Source organism: Arachis duranensis, chromosome 3 (genome assembly GCF_000817695.3).
Source record: "Arachis duranensis cultivar V14167 chromosome 3, aradu.V14167.gnm2.J7QH, whole genome shotgun sequence".
Taxonomy (NCBI): Eukaryota; Viridiplantae; Streptophyta; class Magnoliopsida; order Fabales; family Fabaceae; genus Arachis; species Arachis duranensis.
In genome coordinates, this window is record NC_029774.3 from 132,036,901 (window position 1) to 132,051,887 (window position 14,987).

The window sequence follows — 14,987 nt, forward strand, 5'->3', positions numbered from 1 at the left end:
ATTAAAAAAAATATATAATTATGATTTGTGGGCTGAACGCAAACGGTAATAGGTAATAGCTAGTTGTCTTTTGAATGCATGTTTGACTTTATTAAATTGTGTTCACCAAAAATACTCATCCTAGAAATAATTCAGAGTCTTAGTGGCTTCGTCTGAAAAAAGCAGAAGGAATTATGATTTTTGGAACAAATATGATGAAGCATAGTTATTGTAATTGTTATATACTTTATTAAATTGTGTCCAAATAAACATAATACATATTATGCATGAAATTTAATTCAACAATAATATGTGTGTTTGGATTAAGATTACAATATGGACAGAATTTTGCACTACATGCTAACAATTAATTACTAGCATATAAATCATATAGAATCATACTGTCCCAATCATGAACCATAATATATGAACACTTAACCTTATCTTCGGTTGATTTGTGAGATCAGACGAAAAGCTCGACATAATATATATATATATATATAATATCATTTTTTTTCTCTTAAGAAAATATATTGTAACGGATTATTATAGATTCAAGTACATATACTAATACTACATATTTAGTAGGTAAATATGAAACCAAACGAACCACTGTTTGAAGTTGGTCAGACGGTTGAAAAATGAATGTGCTTAGAGGTGGTCCATTTGTGTAGAACATTGCCAAAGACATCATAGAATGCAATATGTAATTGAGTTTGAATAAGCTGAAGAGACATGAATCCTTGTCGATCATAATAGAACTTCATCTCTTCTGGCTTCCACCAGTTCATGACACCCCTCCATGCCTTTGACCCACCACCGCTAGTTAAAAACTGGATTGGACTGCTGAAATTCATGCACATACATATCTATTATTATGCTATAATTTTGTTTAATTCCAACGTATATATTATTCCTCGTGTCCCTTTCAAATGAAAAGATGTGTGAAGCACAGGTATATGCAAGTAGGCACAAGTTTATTATGATTAATACATAACAAACCTTTCAAGACTGCTTATGTGCTGTAGGCAGTGATCGTGTCCATTTATGTAAAGATCAACGTTGTTTTCCTGAGAAACAATAATAAAAAGAAGAATTTGGCGGTTAATGAAGCAATTGCAGATTATTTATAGCCTTGCAAAACATCATCTGCATTAGGTAAATAAGCATATATATATATATATATATAATAGTAACCACTAACCCCATTCATCATTTTTAAATAATAAATATATATGTTTTATGTTGTCTTATGTATTTGTTTACTAAAATGAAAGAACTTGGAATTAAATTTGGAGAACAGAACAGGCCACATTTGCAATACGAAAATGTTAACAAAAAAAAAGAATAAACCAAAAGCAGTCCAAACTTAATAAAGTAAATTCTAAACTTTTTTTCTGTTTTTGTCTTTCTAGTATGGCAACTACTCATACAAAGATGCCAAAAATATCTTTTCATGATGATCTTTGTTTAAAAAGTGTAACTTATTTGTTTAGCAACACTTTAAATAAAGATAACACTTTTACTTCAAATAAAATCAAACCCTATAATTTATCATGGTCAAAATGAAATATCTTCATATGATGACAATCATAAAATCTTCATTGGAGTAGCCACCTTCTAGTATTACCCATTGTAGTAATCCGCCAATTATTGAAATCATCATTTCCTCAAACACTTGTTCATGCTTATATTTAATAGAGTAAGGTACATTACATACATATATATGTAGGTATATATGGTACCTGAAGAATAGGGAGAAGAAGGTTTTGAAGCTCTAGTGTGTTACCGTGGAAGCCGGCGCTTCGAATAGTATGGTGACCCACCACAATCTTCCAGTTTGCATTTGATCGTTTGAGAGCGAAATGAAGGTCCCTGAGGAGATTGGAAATGTATCGGTTTCTAGGCAATACTCCTCTCCAATCATAAACATGTATGTTGTGGAGGTTGAGTGAAGTACTTGTCCACAAAGGGAGTTGTATCAAGAAAGAAAAACTCAGCTACCTGTGCATCCACAACATAAGATCTCAAGCATATCCATCTCTTATCAATGTGTCTAAGAACAGGACTCAGCTGCTCCAGAGCATCTCCCCTGTAATCATGGTTACCCAGCACAGTGTACCATAGCTTCTGCAAGCTTGGAGCAGTATATATTTGAGTGAATGAATAGTCAAAGGCTGCATCATCTGTTCCTTTTAAACCACTCGGGTAAATATTATCGCCCGTTGATATCACAAAATCGATGTCCAATTCCTTTCCAACAATACCCATCTGCCAATAATAATGCATTTATTGTTATTTTTTTAGGTTTTATTTTCCAATTCAACTCTCATGAAATTAATTATCAATTGCTAATAACGTTATAAAATTAAAACCGATAATGATAATAATTCAGACCTAAAAATAACTATAAAAAATGTTATGAGTATATTAACATCAGTCCCTGGTTAATTTTAGTGTAACAGTTCTCGCGGTTTTGTCTTTGACAATAGGGATGATAGCCGAATCCTCCACACTCACTTGTCAAAACGCGTCATGCTAAGGAGAAATATTCACACCCTTATAAGGCATGCTTCGTTCCCCTCCCAACCGATGTGGGACCTTACAATGTGGGGAGTTTCGGCTATCATTCCTATCGTCAAAGGCAAAACCGTAAAACTTGTATGCCAAAACGGACAATATCGTGCTAGCGGATGGTCTGAGCTATTACATTTAGTGTGCAATTAAAATACAATTTTTTATTAAATTTAACATTTATAATTTTGTGTATATAATATTTATATTTAGACATAATATTATTCAATTATTCTAATAATAATTAAAAATATAAAATAAAATAATCGATAATTAAAAATGTAATATCGGGTAATTTTAGTATATATGAAAAAGTTTAGAAAATCAATTAGGATACCAACTAATTTTGTCAACTCTATGTTAAGTAACAAGTGTGAGTAGTGTAAAAATTAATCCACATTAAAAAAATAAGATAGTGAGGAGTTTTTAAGATAAGATGTTTATTAACTTGACATTTTAATATTTTGAGTTAAATATTGTGTCTTCTCATTTTATATTTTTTCATTTGGTTCCTTCTCATCTTATGTTTTCTCCTCCTTCTTAGTTTTGGATGTTTCTTTATCTTAAGTTCGGATTTTTTTCTCATATTTTGGATGTTTCTTCTTTTTGAATTTTGGATAATTTTTTAATAATTTTAGATTTTTCTTAGATTTCAAATTTTCTTTTTATTAGGAATTTAAAAAAAATTGGATTCGCTTTTGTTATTTTTTTATCTTTCTTTTTTTTTGAAATGAATTTGAAAGTTTTAAAATGAATTTTATAATTTTTAAAATGAATTTAAAATTTTTAAAACGATTTTTAAAATTTTTAAAATGTGTGCACTTATTTTGTTTTTCTTAAATTTACTGTAAGTAATAGTGGAAAGTGAAAATAGGGTTAGATTTGAGTAAGGTTGTGAGTTTTCTTTTATTTAATTATTCTGATAATATTTATAATTTTATTAAATTTACTATTAGCTTTATATACTTTTTTTTTCTTTCAGTTAAATTCTTACATTACTTTTAATTTTGTATTAGATCTTTGTTAGTATAAAAAAATTAGAGTTAATGGAATATTTTCGCAAATTGAAGGTACTCACAATTAAAAATCTAATTAGATTTTTTGTTATATATTTTTTGACAGAAATATTTTATTAATTTTAACGTTTTTGACTTAGTTATAAAATTAAAAGTATTGTAGGTACTTAATTAATTAAAAAATATATAAAAATTTAATTATAAATTTAATAAAATTATAAAAGACTAATAGAATAATTAAATTATTTTTTTACCATATTAAATTTTTTGTTACAATCCACATTATAATTGACTAGAGTTGACTAATATCCTAATTAATTAGCTAATAAAGATGTTTTAGTATACTTTTGGCTCGGTGCCTCCCAAGTAAAATAATATAATTATAAAGCAGTTAGATTGGATGCATGATGCAATGATATGAAGGAAATGTACCTGAAATGCAAGTTGAGATTGATTGTAGGTGCCTCTTCGTCCCCAGTCACCAATGACAAAGAGGGTGAGAGAGCCATCTGGTTTAGCTGCATGTTGAAAGCGGTGAAGCACTTACCATGTCGTCATGATCATCCAATTATTGCTGCATGCGTGGGCCCAACACACATACATTACCATAAACAATCAATTTCACCAATCACCATTGTTGTTTGTTTCCAAACTCCATGTGCTTAATTATATATCTATCCTGATTGGGATAAGAAAATGAAAGTCTACTCATATAACTGCCTCTCAAACAGATCACTTCTGTATCTCTTCACCATTCATCTATCCCTTTATATATGCAATAATTATTTTCAAGATAACATCCTAAGCAATTCTGATTTTATATATGTGTATTGTCTTGGTCATCTTACAAATGCAACAAAATTAAATTTGTCCGCTATCAATCATTTATTCTTATTTAACTCTCATAACTAAACTAGTAATAAGTAATAACTACTTGTGTCTCGTGAGTTATTCTTATTGGAAAGCGATTAAAAAAATAAAATTATTTTATTTATAGTTAAACACTTATAATAACAAGTAAAAACCAAAGACTACTGTGTTCTTGCCGTCATCACCTCCTCTCTCTCTGGCCAAAACCAGTCCCTTTTTCCTTTTCCCTCCATCGTCAGCCGCGACTCTTTCTCTCCTTCTCTATTCGTGTCTTGCCCTCCAGCACTACCACGACGTTCCACCAGCAACGGCTGCCGCTGCACCTGCATTTCTCTCTCTCCAGTTCTTCTTTCTCTGTTTGAAACTCAAGTTCTATAATCACACTTTTTCTTTGTTTAAGTTAATTTAAGATTTAGTTATATGTTAATTTGTAGTTAGTAAGTAAAATTAGTTATCGTTAGTTATCATATGCTAAATCTCCTTGTTAAAGTCTAAATAATTAATAAATAGAAATTTTCTATGTAACTATATCAAATATTATTTCAGCTATTAAATTTAATTTACTTAGCTTATGATATTTGAAGATATAAAATTAATATTATAAAAATTATATTAATTATACATTATACCTAAATCATCGTATATTGTATGGATCGGACTTGTACTTGTGTCTTGCAATTCATGCAATGTAATAATTTCTATGAATTAATGAGAATATAAAGAATTAGTTCTAATTAAGTATATATTCATTATGTTAATATATATGAATGCATAGAAAATATAAAATTATTATAAATAAATATGAAATAATATATTAAGAAGTTATTATGGTCAATTAAACCTCATAATGATTGGATGAACATGTATAACAATTATTTGCTAAAATTTTTTAGCATAACTGAAATAAAAATGTATACAACAATATAAACAAGTTAATATATGATGTCCTTATAAATGTATACGATAATATAACCAAGTTAATATATTCTGCTGGATTGTTGGGAATTTAGTTGAGTTTTGACTGATGTTGTGGGTTGAGGTTAGTTGGATTTGTGAAAACCGTAAAGGCGGATATATGTCTAATTTTATAGGAGGTTATGTCAATTTTTTTAAAATAATATAAATATTAAAGAATTTGTGTTGTATATATGTTGATTAGTGTTAATTGGTATTCTCTTACCAAATATGATGACAGGTAATAGAGGTGTCGGGAGTAGATCTCATGGTCGTAGTAGAATGAGGGTTTCCACCGGTACTCCAGGGATTTCTCAGTCATCGCTCCCAATCTCAACTACCCCATTGACAGGTAGATCTCACGGACCAGCAGTTCATCATGGTCCTGAATCTCAACTACGTGACTCCTTCTGCTATGTCCCCTCCGGCCTCCGCCCCCTACAGTTCCAACGACAGAGCCCGCAGTGAGTGATTCCTCTAATGCATCCCAACCAGCCAGATGCCCTTCCACTATCGCCCGTCATACAGATGAGGATTTGGCCTGATAGCATGCAGGCGTGAGTACGTACTATTTTGATGTCTTTTATCCATAATCTATTTTGAATTTATTAAGTGTTATATGTTTGCTAATATTAAATTTTTCATTGATAATTTTGCACCAAACAATAATGCATGTACATAGGAGATCTTCAATGTGATTAAGTTCATGTACAACAATCCATGGTCGAGCTCCACGAAGATCCCTGCTGAGACCAGAGAGCGATAATTTCAGAAGTGGACGGTAAGAATCTAATGTTATTGAATTAACTGTATTTTATTATGACTAACTAATGATGTTGAATTACTTTGTGCAAGAGAAATTTATATGGGATAAGGAACATGATATATTGATCAGGAAGATCTACGACCACCGGATAGCTAGGCGACTTCAGCAGATGATGCGGGACGTTTGTCAGGGACATGATCACCTCATGATTTGGTTCCGTCCAGATATTAAGAAGGAATTGGACGTCCATTTCAGTACTGATAAGGGGTTCAAGCGTCGCTATTTGACGAACAAAACCAACACGACTTCATCGAAGTCGTCGAAGTATACCGGTAGGTCGGCAATTTTTATGAATACGAAGAGTAGGCTAGTATATAGTTTGCTAATCTTTGTTAATTATTACATGAATTAATTATTACTTTATTTATTTTATTAGTTAGTTTTAATATGTGTAGTCTAAGTCGTAGGAGTGTGAGGCGACATTGGCGGAGACCTTAATATCTATTTCATTGTATTTTACTTCTTTGACTTTTTATTATATTCAAACCCTTGATATTTAATAAAATCATTAGTAATTTTGAATTTGTGCCCTAATTTTGTAAACAAAATTTTTTATTTGACTACTAATTGTGCGCTAATATTACAAAAAATAAAAAAGAATATAAAAAAGCATATCGTTGGACTTACCGGCAGAATAATCTAACGGTACTTGGCTACTACAAAATATAATATGGCGCTAAAGTTATCGTAAAAAAATTCCAACAGTAACCAACCGCTTATTTTTATCCCAAAATTCGACGCAAAATTCAATAGAAATTAGCGTCAAATTCAATCTGACAGTAAATTAATTACCAGCAAATTTATTTAATAAATCAATCGATAAATCCAACGGTACTAAATGTTTTTATTGTAGTATTTATTAGATTTAATTATTTATTAAATCTTATATTTTCACTAAATTCTTAATTAATATTTTTATTATTTAAAATTTATAATTAAATTTAAAGATAAAAATATTTAAATTATTACTAACCATTTTTTATGTAAGATGTATCGCAAAATATTTTTTTATAAGTAAAAAGTTAATTATTTTTTTATCTGATATAACAAACTTTATTACAAATTTTTAAATCGGATAAACTATCAAAATAGTTTTAAAATATTATTTTCATAGGAGAATAAAGAAAATATTCAAATCAAAAGCTAGATTTATGAAAAAGAAAATAGAAAACCTTAGTGGGAAATAACAGTTTGCCATAAGAGTGAGGATCATCTCTGAAAGGCGGCAGATGAAGTATCTCTCTTATCCTCTCTGGACTAAACTCCATGATCACTCTTCGAACCATAGTACGTTAGTTCTTCGGGTTCGGGTTCATGCCTTGTGCATGCTTGTAAGTCACCCAAGTATTGACGTAGAATTCTCTGACCATCAGCATACCCACGTCAGTCACAGGATTGGTCAGAACTTCCCAACCCCTCCTCAAAATCTGTTTCCGGATCTCCGGGTACTTCTCCGACTGAAGATCAAAGAAGACCTCGAGGATCACTTTTTTTTTGCTCACTATGTCGTTAAGTGATCCTCGTCGGTCTTAAAGAAGAACCGTGTGAAATCATAAGGACCGGAGGCGGGAGCCTTCTCTTTTCTCTTCCTTGAAGAAGATTCTTTGGTTTTTGGTGTCATATGGATGATAAAAATGAAGAAAAACAAAGCATCCCAATACCAACCTTAAAGTTTTTGCTTGTCTTTAAACAAAAAAAAAATAAAAATAATGGTGAAAAGAAGTAAAAGAGGTGAGGAATAGTGAAAATAAAATGTTAAAAATGAAGATGTATGAAGTGAGGGGGGTTGGTGGGTAACGACTATGATGGATTAAGGAATGGGGGATGGAAAGGAAAATGAAGGAGAGAGAATGGAAGTATGTAGGGAAGAGTAATAGTAAGAAGTAAGATAGTAAAAGGTGGTGAGGTGAAAGTAAAAAGTGAGTGGGGTATTTATAGGTGGGGAAGGGGGAGGGTTTGGTTATAGGGGGAGAGTGGGAGGGAAATTGAATTTGAATTTGGGTAAATGTGATAAGGGTAGGTGAATATGGAAAAGATGAATGTGGAGAGATTGATGGGATTTGATTGAGTGATGAAAATGTTGATAGGTGTATGGAAAAGTGGAAAATGTATGTGGATGGAATGATGGGTAAGGAGTGAGAAGGAGTAGGTTTGAATGGTCAAAGGGAAGTGGTTTGGGGAAGGGACCGTTGGTAACGGTGAAGCCTCTTCTCCAAATTCGAAACTGGCGTTACTGGCGCTAAATGCCAGCCTTGGCGTTTAGCGCCAGAATTTGCACTTTTTTTTAAAGGACGAGTCATGGCGCTAAATGCCCAACTGGCATTTAGCGCCCTTGTGGGGGGTGTGGTGACTTTGAAAAATATACCTCTTGTGGGCCCACCTGACGTTTAACGCCAGCTTATGCTTGTCCATCTTGGGCGTTAAACGCCCTCCCTGGTGTCTAATGCCAGCTCCTTGTTGCCAAATTCAGTGCTAAACGCCTAGCTGGCGTTTAGCGCCAATGCATTTGAGTTCCATGTTCTCCAGAGTATTCTGTTTCTCCTTCAGAGTCCTCTTGTCCCTGTTATACACACTTTACATGACCACAAACAAAATTAAACCAAGAAAAAATATAAAAAAAATAAGAAAAAATGAAAATCGAAGATAAAGAAAAACAAATTAAAAGAAGAAAAAAAACAATGATACTCGGTATTGGGTTGCCTCCCAACAAATGCTTCTTTACCGTCACTAGCTTGACGATGAGCTCTCACTAGGGAGGGGGTGATCATAGGGACTCAGCTCTTCACTTCTCACTGTGAACTTCTTTCCTGTACTATCATGAATTAACTCAATGTGCTCAAGAGACAGGATTCTGTTCACTGTATGAGACAGGATGGGGCTCTTAGTGAATACCACCTTCATTCTGGGTGAAAAATCCTCAGTGGAAATCTTCTTGTTCCTCCAACCCCTAGGTACCTTCTTCTTGGGACCTCTCTCCTTGGTGAATGATGCACTTTCAACACCAAACTTAGGTTTGATGTCATGAAGAATTTTATTGGTTCCCACCAAAGGAGGCTTGAACAGTGAACTCTGCTTTGCATCAGTCAAGGGTCCTTGAGGACTTGGGTTAGTGAGTCCACCTTTCATGCAAGTGCCTCCTTCACCGGAGTGATGTAATGATTTAAAAACTTTGAACACCAAGTAGTCCTCATGCATCCTTGGAACCAATTTTTATTTTTCCACATCAATGAGAGCTCTCCCAATGGCTAAGAATGATCTTCCTAGGATTATAAAATCACTTTCATCCTCCCCCATGTCTAGAATCACAAAATCTGTAGGGAGGAATAACTCTCCAATCTTGACCACAGGACATTCTCCACTATCCCATGTGTCTGCTTCAAAGATTTATCTGCCATCTGCAACGCTAATCTTGTTGGCCGAACCTCTTGAATTTGTAGCTTTTTCATCACAGACAAAGGCATTAAGTTGATGCATGCACTAATATCACACAGGACCTTGTCAAAATTGGTGTTCCCAATATTGTATGGAATTTGAAAGCTTTCTGGATCTGGCATCTTCCTTAGCAATTTACTCTGAATTAATGCACTGCATTCCTCAATCAAGACCACTATTTTATCTCCCTTTAGGGTCTTCTTTTTAGAGAGTAAACCCTTCATGGGCTCAACATATTGAGGCATATGCTCCAGTACCTCATCAAAAGGAATATTAATTTGCAATTTTCTAAAAATTTTCAAGAACTGTGAGAATTGCTCGTTCTTAGTCTCCTCTTGAAGTTTCTGAGGGGATAACATCTTCGGTTTGAGCTCAGGTGCACTAGCTAGGTGGGGTGTGCACTATAGTGTCCTCAACCTTTATTCAAATGGGCTTATTTTTTATAATTCAAATGGGCTTATTCGAATGGGCTATTTCTGGATGACATCTTCGGTTTTGTCCTTATATAATTCAAATGGGCTTATTCAAATTACCATGCATACGTAAATTGAACTAGGTGAATTCGATTTACTATGAGGCCAATCTATATAAATATGATATAAACGTGAATTTCTTATGAGAGTAAAACACAATAACTAGTGAGGATATTTTTCTAATATTGGTGCACTATAAAGGGTTGATTAAGAAAAAATCACGTTCTGGAATTAAGTTTACTGATAAGGATCCCTTTAGTGTTTTTCTGAAACTTTCAACGAGTATCACTAAGTTCTTGAATGATATAATCTAAAAACTGGGGTTGCAAGGCGTGAAACGGGTTGAGAAGTTATTTTATAGAATTTTGATTTCAGTTTTGTGGGATGATGTGAAATACGATTCGTTTGTCATAGGGAGTGACAAAGGTTTGGAAGTTCTATTCCATTGTCGTCAGCAGTTTTTCGAGGTCAAGACCCCTGAGCTGTTGGCCAAGCTTGTAGATATGGTCTTCAGCTCAGGAGGTTCGAACTGGAATTCCCAAGTTCCAGCAATGGCAGCCTGTTCTAGTTCGAGGCCTGTTGGTGCGTCTTCATCCGTGCCTGTGATTGCACCTGAGGCAATGTTGGTTGCTTCCCTATCCTTCGCAGCTGATCTAAACCGCAATGGTGACGAAGAAGTAGGTATTACTGATACGGTGCCAGTTTCATTACAGGGTGGAACACCGGATGGTATAGACGATGTACTGCGGGATGATGACGACGATGATGATGTGGAGCCGGATATCATTGCCGATGATAGTGGTGATGACATAGCAGGCAGTAATCCAGCTGGGGGTGGTGGATCATCTAATTTAGGAACTCAGCAGTACCTCCTACACTTTTCAAATTTGGACTTAGATGCCATGAGATAGTAGGGGATTTCTGGCGAACCTGTTAGATTTGGTGCCATAGATACACAAGATACTGGAGGACTAGCGGAATTTCAGGTTGGTCAGCAGTTTTAGGATAAAGAGAAGGTCGTGTTAAGCATGAAGACCTATAGCATCCGACACAGAGTTCAGTACAAAGTGGGCCTAATAAAAATAAGTTTAATATTAATAAAATTTTTTACTTAATCCACGTCACATGAATTCTAAGTAAAACATCAAGTCAATACCCATACTTTCTTTACTAACAATCCAAATCACAATATAGATTCCAATCACTACTCTTACTCTAACAAGTTTCATTACATATTATCTTCACTACTCATATTCTTCTGCTTATTTGTAATCACTATTCAAATTAGAACTTGTTCCGTCAAACCTCTAGAAATTATTAAGTCACTAAATTAACCACTCTATCTAATTTAACAATTGTAAATAATGACTAGCATTAAAAGATACAAAAAAAACATTTAATATTATTTTTGGAAAAAAAATATATGCACTAACCTCTTCATTAATGACACCAGTAATATGGACAACTCCGTCCAAACGATAAAGATGGTCTGGGTTATCCCCCATCAGCAGATTTTTCGAATGTTGGAGTGTTTGGGTTTTTGATTTGTGATTCGAATGAGCTCAATTCGAATTCTATTTATTGATACTCGTAGTAAATTGAACGAGTCTCATTCGAATAACCATGAGCGCACATTGTATATAATTCGAAACAGCCCAATTCGAATTACTATGTGCAGCAAACCATGTGTAAATCGAAACAGGTTATTTCGAATTATTGTGGGCGTACGTGCATGGCTAAATCGAGCTACACTGATTCAATTTACTATGACAAGATGCATGCATGCATAAATCAAATCAGGCTATTTCGATTGCATTTGTCCTTATTAATTTGAATTTGGGTCATTCGATTTACTATGAGAATAGCTAAATCGAGTTTGGCTCATTCGATTTACATAAAGAGGTGATTAGGGAGATCCATGTAAAATTTTTTTATTTGGATGAATTGTGTAATATTGAGTTGGATTTTGTTTAATTGTGCATTTTATTCTAAAAATTTAGTTTTGATATACTGATAGTATAAAGTATTTTATATAATTGTATAATTATATTTATCTTTTAAATAATTATTCATATTATCAATAAAAATTATGATGTGGCATGAAATTAGATGTATGTATAAAGTTATGACAGCGCATCAAAATTAAATTCGATAATTAAGTGCAATAACAATCTAGAAAAGGTAGGTAGAATTGGTGAAATTATAGGACTTTTTTATACAAATAAATATATAAATACACACGAAGAAAAATGGTTACCACTGAACCATTTTACTATTGGCACCCACGAAATAGAATTGCACACCAATTTTCCAATGGTGCTTACAAAAAATTTTGTAAAAGTATTTAGATTTAAACGATATGTGAAAAAAATATAATTGAAATTAGTGTATTTAAAGATATTAAGAATTTTGAATTAAAAAGAATGAGAAAAAAATCGGTAAAGGAATTAGTTTGGTGTACAATATTCAATATCACGACTAAAATGAGTCACTTAATGTAAAGTGGGGGACTAATTTAGTGCATCTACAATGATGACATAGCGGATGACACGTGGCACAAACTGACACGTGGTTAAATAACATTGTGATACGTGGTACAATCATCCACATTAGCATATCACGTGTCATTAGTCAACACATCTTTATACCACTACACGTAGCCAATTTGTCAATCTTGGGACGTAATTAATGCAGTTATAATCTCATAGACGATTTTGGTATACGACGTCAATCTCATAGACTATTTTAAAATTTAACTTTTTAAAATTATATGAATTTTTTGCATTATATTTTGTATGAATTTGCATTGTAACAGCGTCCCTCCTATTTTGTTAATACTACCTATTCGAGAAAAATCTTAATAATATAGATGAACATCATATTTTTGCACATTTAATTAAAAAAGTCAATATATTTTATAATGATCTTATTATTATTATTATTATTATTATTATTATTATTATCTATTTGGCGTCCGTTAGGTGAGAAATGCCCAACGGTCCGTGAGCGTCAGTTGTTCGTTATCAATTTTGCCGGCGTCTTGAGAAAATTGGTGTACATTTCATTTCCCGAACGTCAGTAATAAAATAGCTCTGCGCATTTTGATGATTATTTTTCTTCATGCGTATTCAAAAAATAATTTTTTTATATATTTATTTGTATTAAAAAAAAAGTCGAAATCACAAACAAGAGAAGAGTAATGTAAAATGGGTGGGCACGCCACCATTACCGTAATGCACCACCCACCACGCTTATCACAAATCCTCTTTCATCTTCACTGCCCTACAATTCCACTTTCCCTTCTTTCAACCTAATCCCTTTCTTTTATCCTATTTCTTACCTCTGCTTTCTTCTTTTACATTCCTATACACTGGGAAATCTTCCCCCTTTGCTCGTTCTCTTCTCTTCTGCTTCGCTCTCATTCACTTTTTGGTAATGTTCCTTTTCCCCCTTTCATTCAGGCTGCCCTGATGCTGAATTTTGTGCAATTTAGTGTTTTGGGGTGGCGGCTATTTAGCCAAGAATCTGGGAGGGATGGTTCTGGTCTTCGATGTTGAGACTGGAAATTGTTGGTGATATACTGTGCGTTGTGAATTTGATTTGTGGATCCAACCAGTGTGATTGTCACTCTCTGTTTGTGTGTAAAACTAGAATGACCCAATGCTGAAAGTCGGCTATAAGATTTTCATACCCACCAACTGCTTGATGAAATGCCATTATCTTGCTTTGCATGAATTATTTTCAGATGCTCTCATATACTTTGCCTTTCTTTCTTCGTACAGATAACACTAGCTTTTTTATCTTTCAAAAAAAGGGTTGTCTTATTCTGATTCTGAGTGTTTTTGGTGACCGGGTTATCTTTCTTTGTTATTTCTTGTTTCTCATGTAGATCTAAAGATGGCTCCCTTTGCAACTGCAATGGTGCCCTCTTCACACATATTCCACTTTCGGAAGCCAACAAATCTTGTCTTCCCAATTCGCTGCTCCACCACTGCTTCTCCTGCCCTGGTTTCCACCCGTTCAAAAGCTGCTAACTTTGATTTGATGACATATTGGGCTTCCCTAATGGTGCAGATCAATCAAAAACTCAATGAAGCTATTCCAGTTCAGTATCCTCCCCAGATTTATGAAGCTATGAGGTATTCAGTCCTTGCCAAGGGTGCTAAGAGAGCCCCTCCCGTTATGTGCATTGCTTCCTGTGAATTATTTGGGGGAAGCCGCCTTTCTGCGTTCCCCACCGCCTGTGCTCTTGAAATGGTAACCTCCTTTATGTATCGTAATCTCCCCCACCCCAAAAAATAGAAGTTTTTATGCTATGTCATTTGAGAGACATTGGTCTATTATTTTAAGTTTTTTTGGTGTTGACGTGTTGTACAGGTAAGTTATATCAAACAAACACTCTAAAGTCTAAACTGTTTCTAAGTTCAACTAAAAAAGGGGTGGGCTTTCTTCTGGAATTCTTTTCACCTTCCATTATTGATTTATTAGAACAATTTTAGTTGCTTGTTCAGTAGTTAGCAGTCTGCATAAAAAATAAGAAACTGTTAAGAATCTTTTATTGTAACAACAAATCCCTTGTTTGCACTGTTTTTTATATAACAAAACCGTTTCTCTGAGTTTGTCTCTGTCTGGAACTTCTCATCAAACACAATGGATTTTTTGAATTACTGATATGTACTTCTTAAAAAGATTATGATAAACTCTATTTTAAGATACATGGTTATAAAAATGAATCTTTATCATATTGCAAACAGGTTCATGCGGCTTCATTGATACACGATGATCTCCCCTGCATGGATGACTCTCCCTCGCGTCGTGGCCGACCAACAAACCACAAGGTCCACGGTGTTGACATGGCAATTC

General features: G+C 33.7%; 2 protein-coding genes across 2 annotated transcripts; one reads left to right on the forward strand and one right to left on the reverse strand.

Annotated features, from left to right (window-relative positions):
* Positions 1-537: 537 nt before the first annotated feature.
* LOC107481949 (purple acid phosphatase 4-like) lies at positions 538-10,935 on the reverse strand. The gene is given in 6 exon segments (XM_021139478.2): positions 538-822; positions 982-1,049; positions 1,725-1,907; positions 1,909-2,250; positions 4,002-4,111; positions 10,869-10,935. Coding segments are annotated over 6 exon segments (987 nt in total). The 3' UTR covers positions 538-605.
* Positions 10,936-14,021: 3,086 nt separating this feature from the next.
* On the forward strand, positions 14,022-14,528 carry LOC110278808 (heterodimeric geranylgeranyl pyrophosphate synthase small subunit, chloroplastic-like). The gene is made up of 2 exons (XM_021137079.1): positions 14,022-14,381; positions 14,502-14,528. The coding sequence occupies exons 1-2, from the start codon at positions 14,022-14,024 to the stop codon at positions 14,526-14,528; spliced, it is 387 nt and encodes a 128-aa protein (XP_020992738.1).
* Positions 14,529-14,987: the final 459 nt, after the last annotated feature.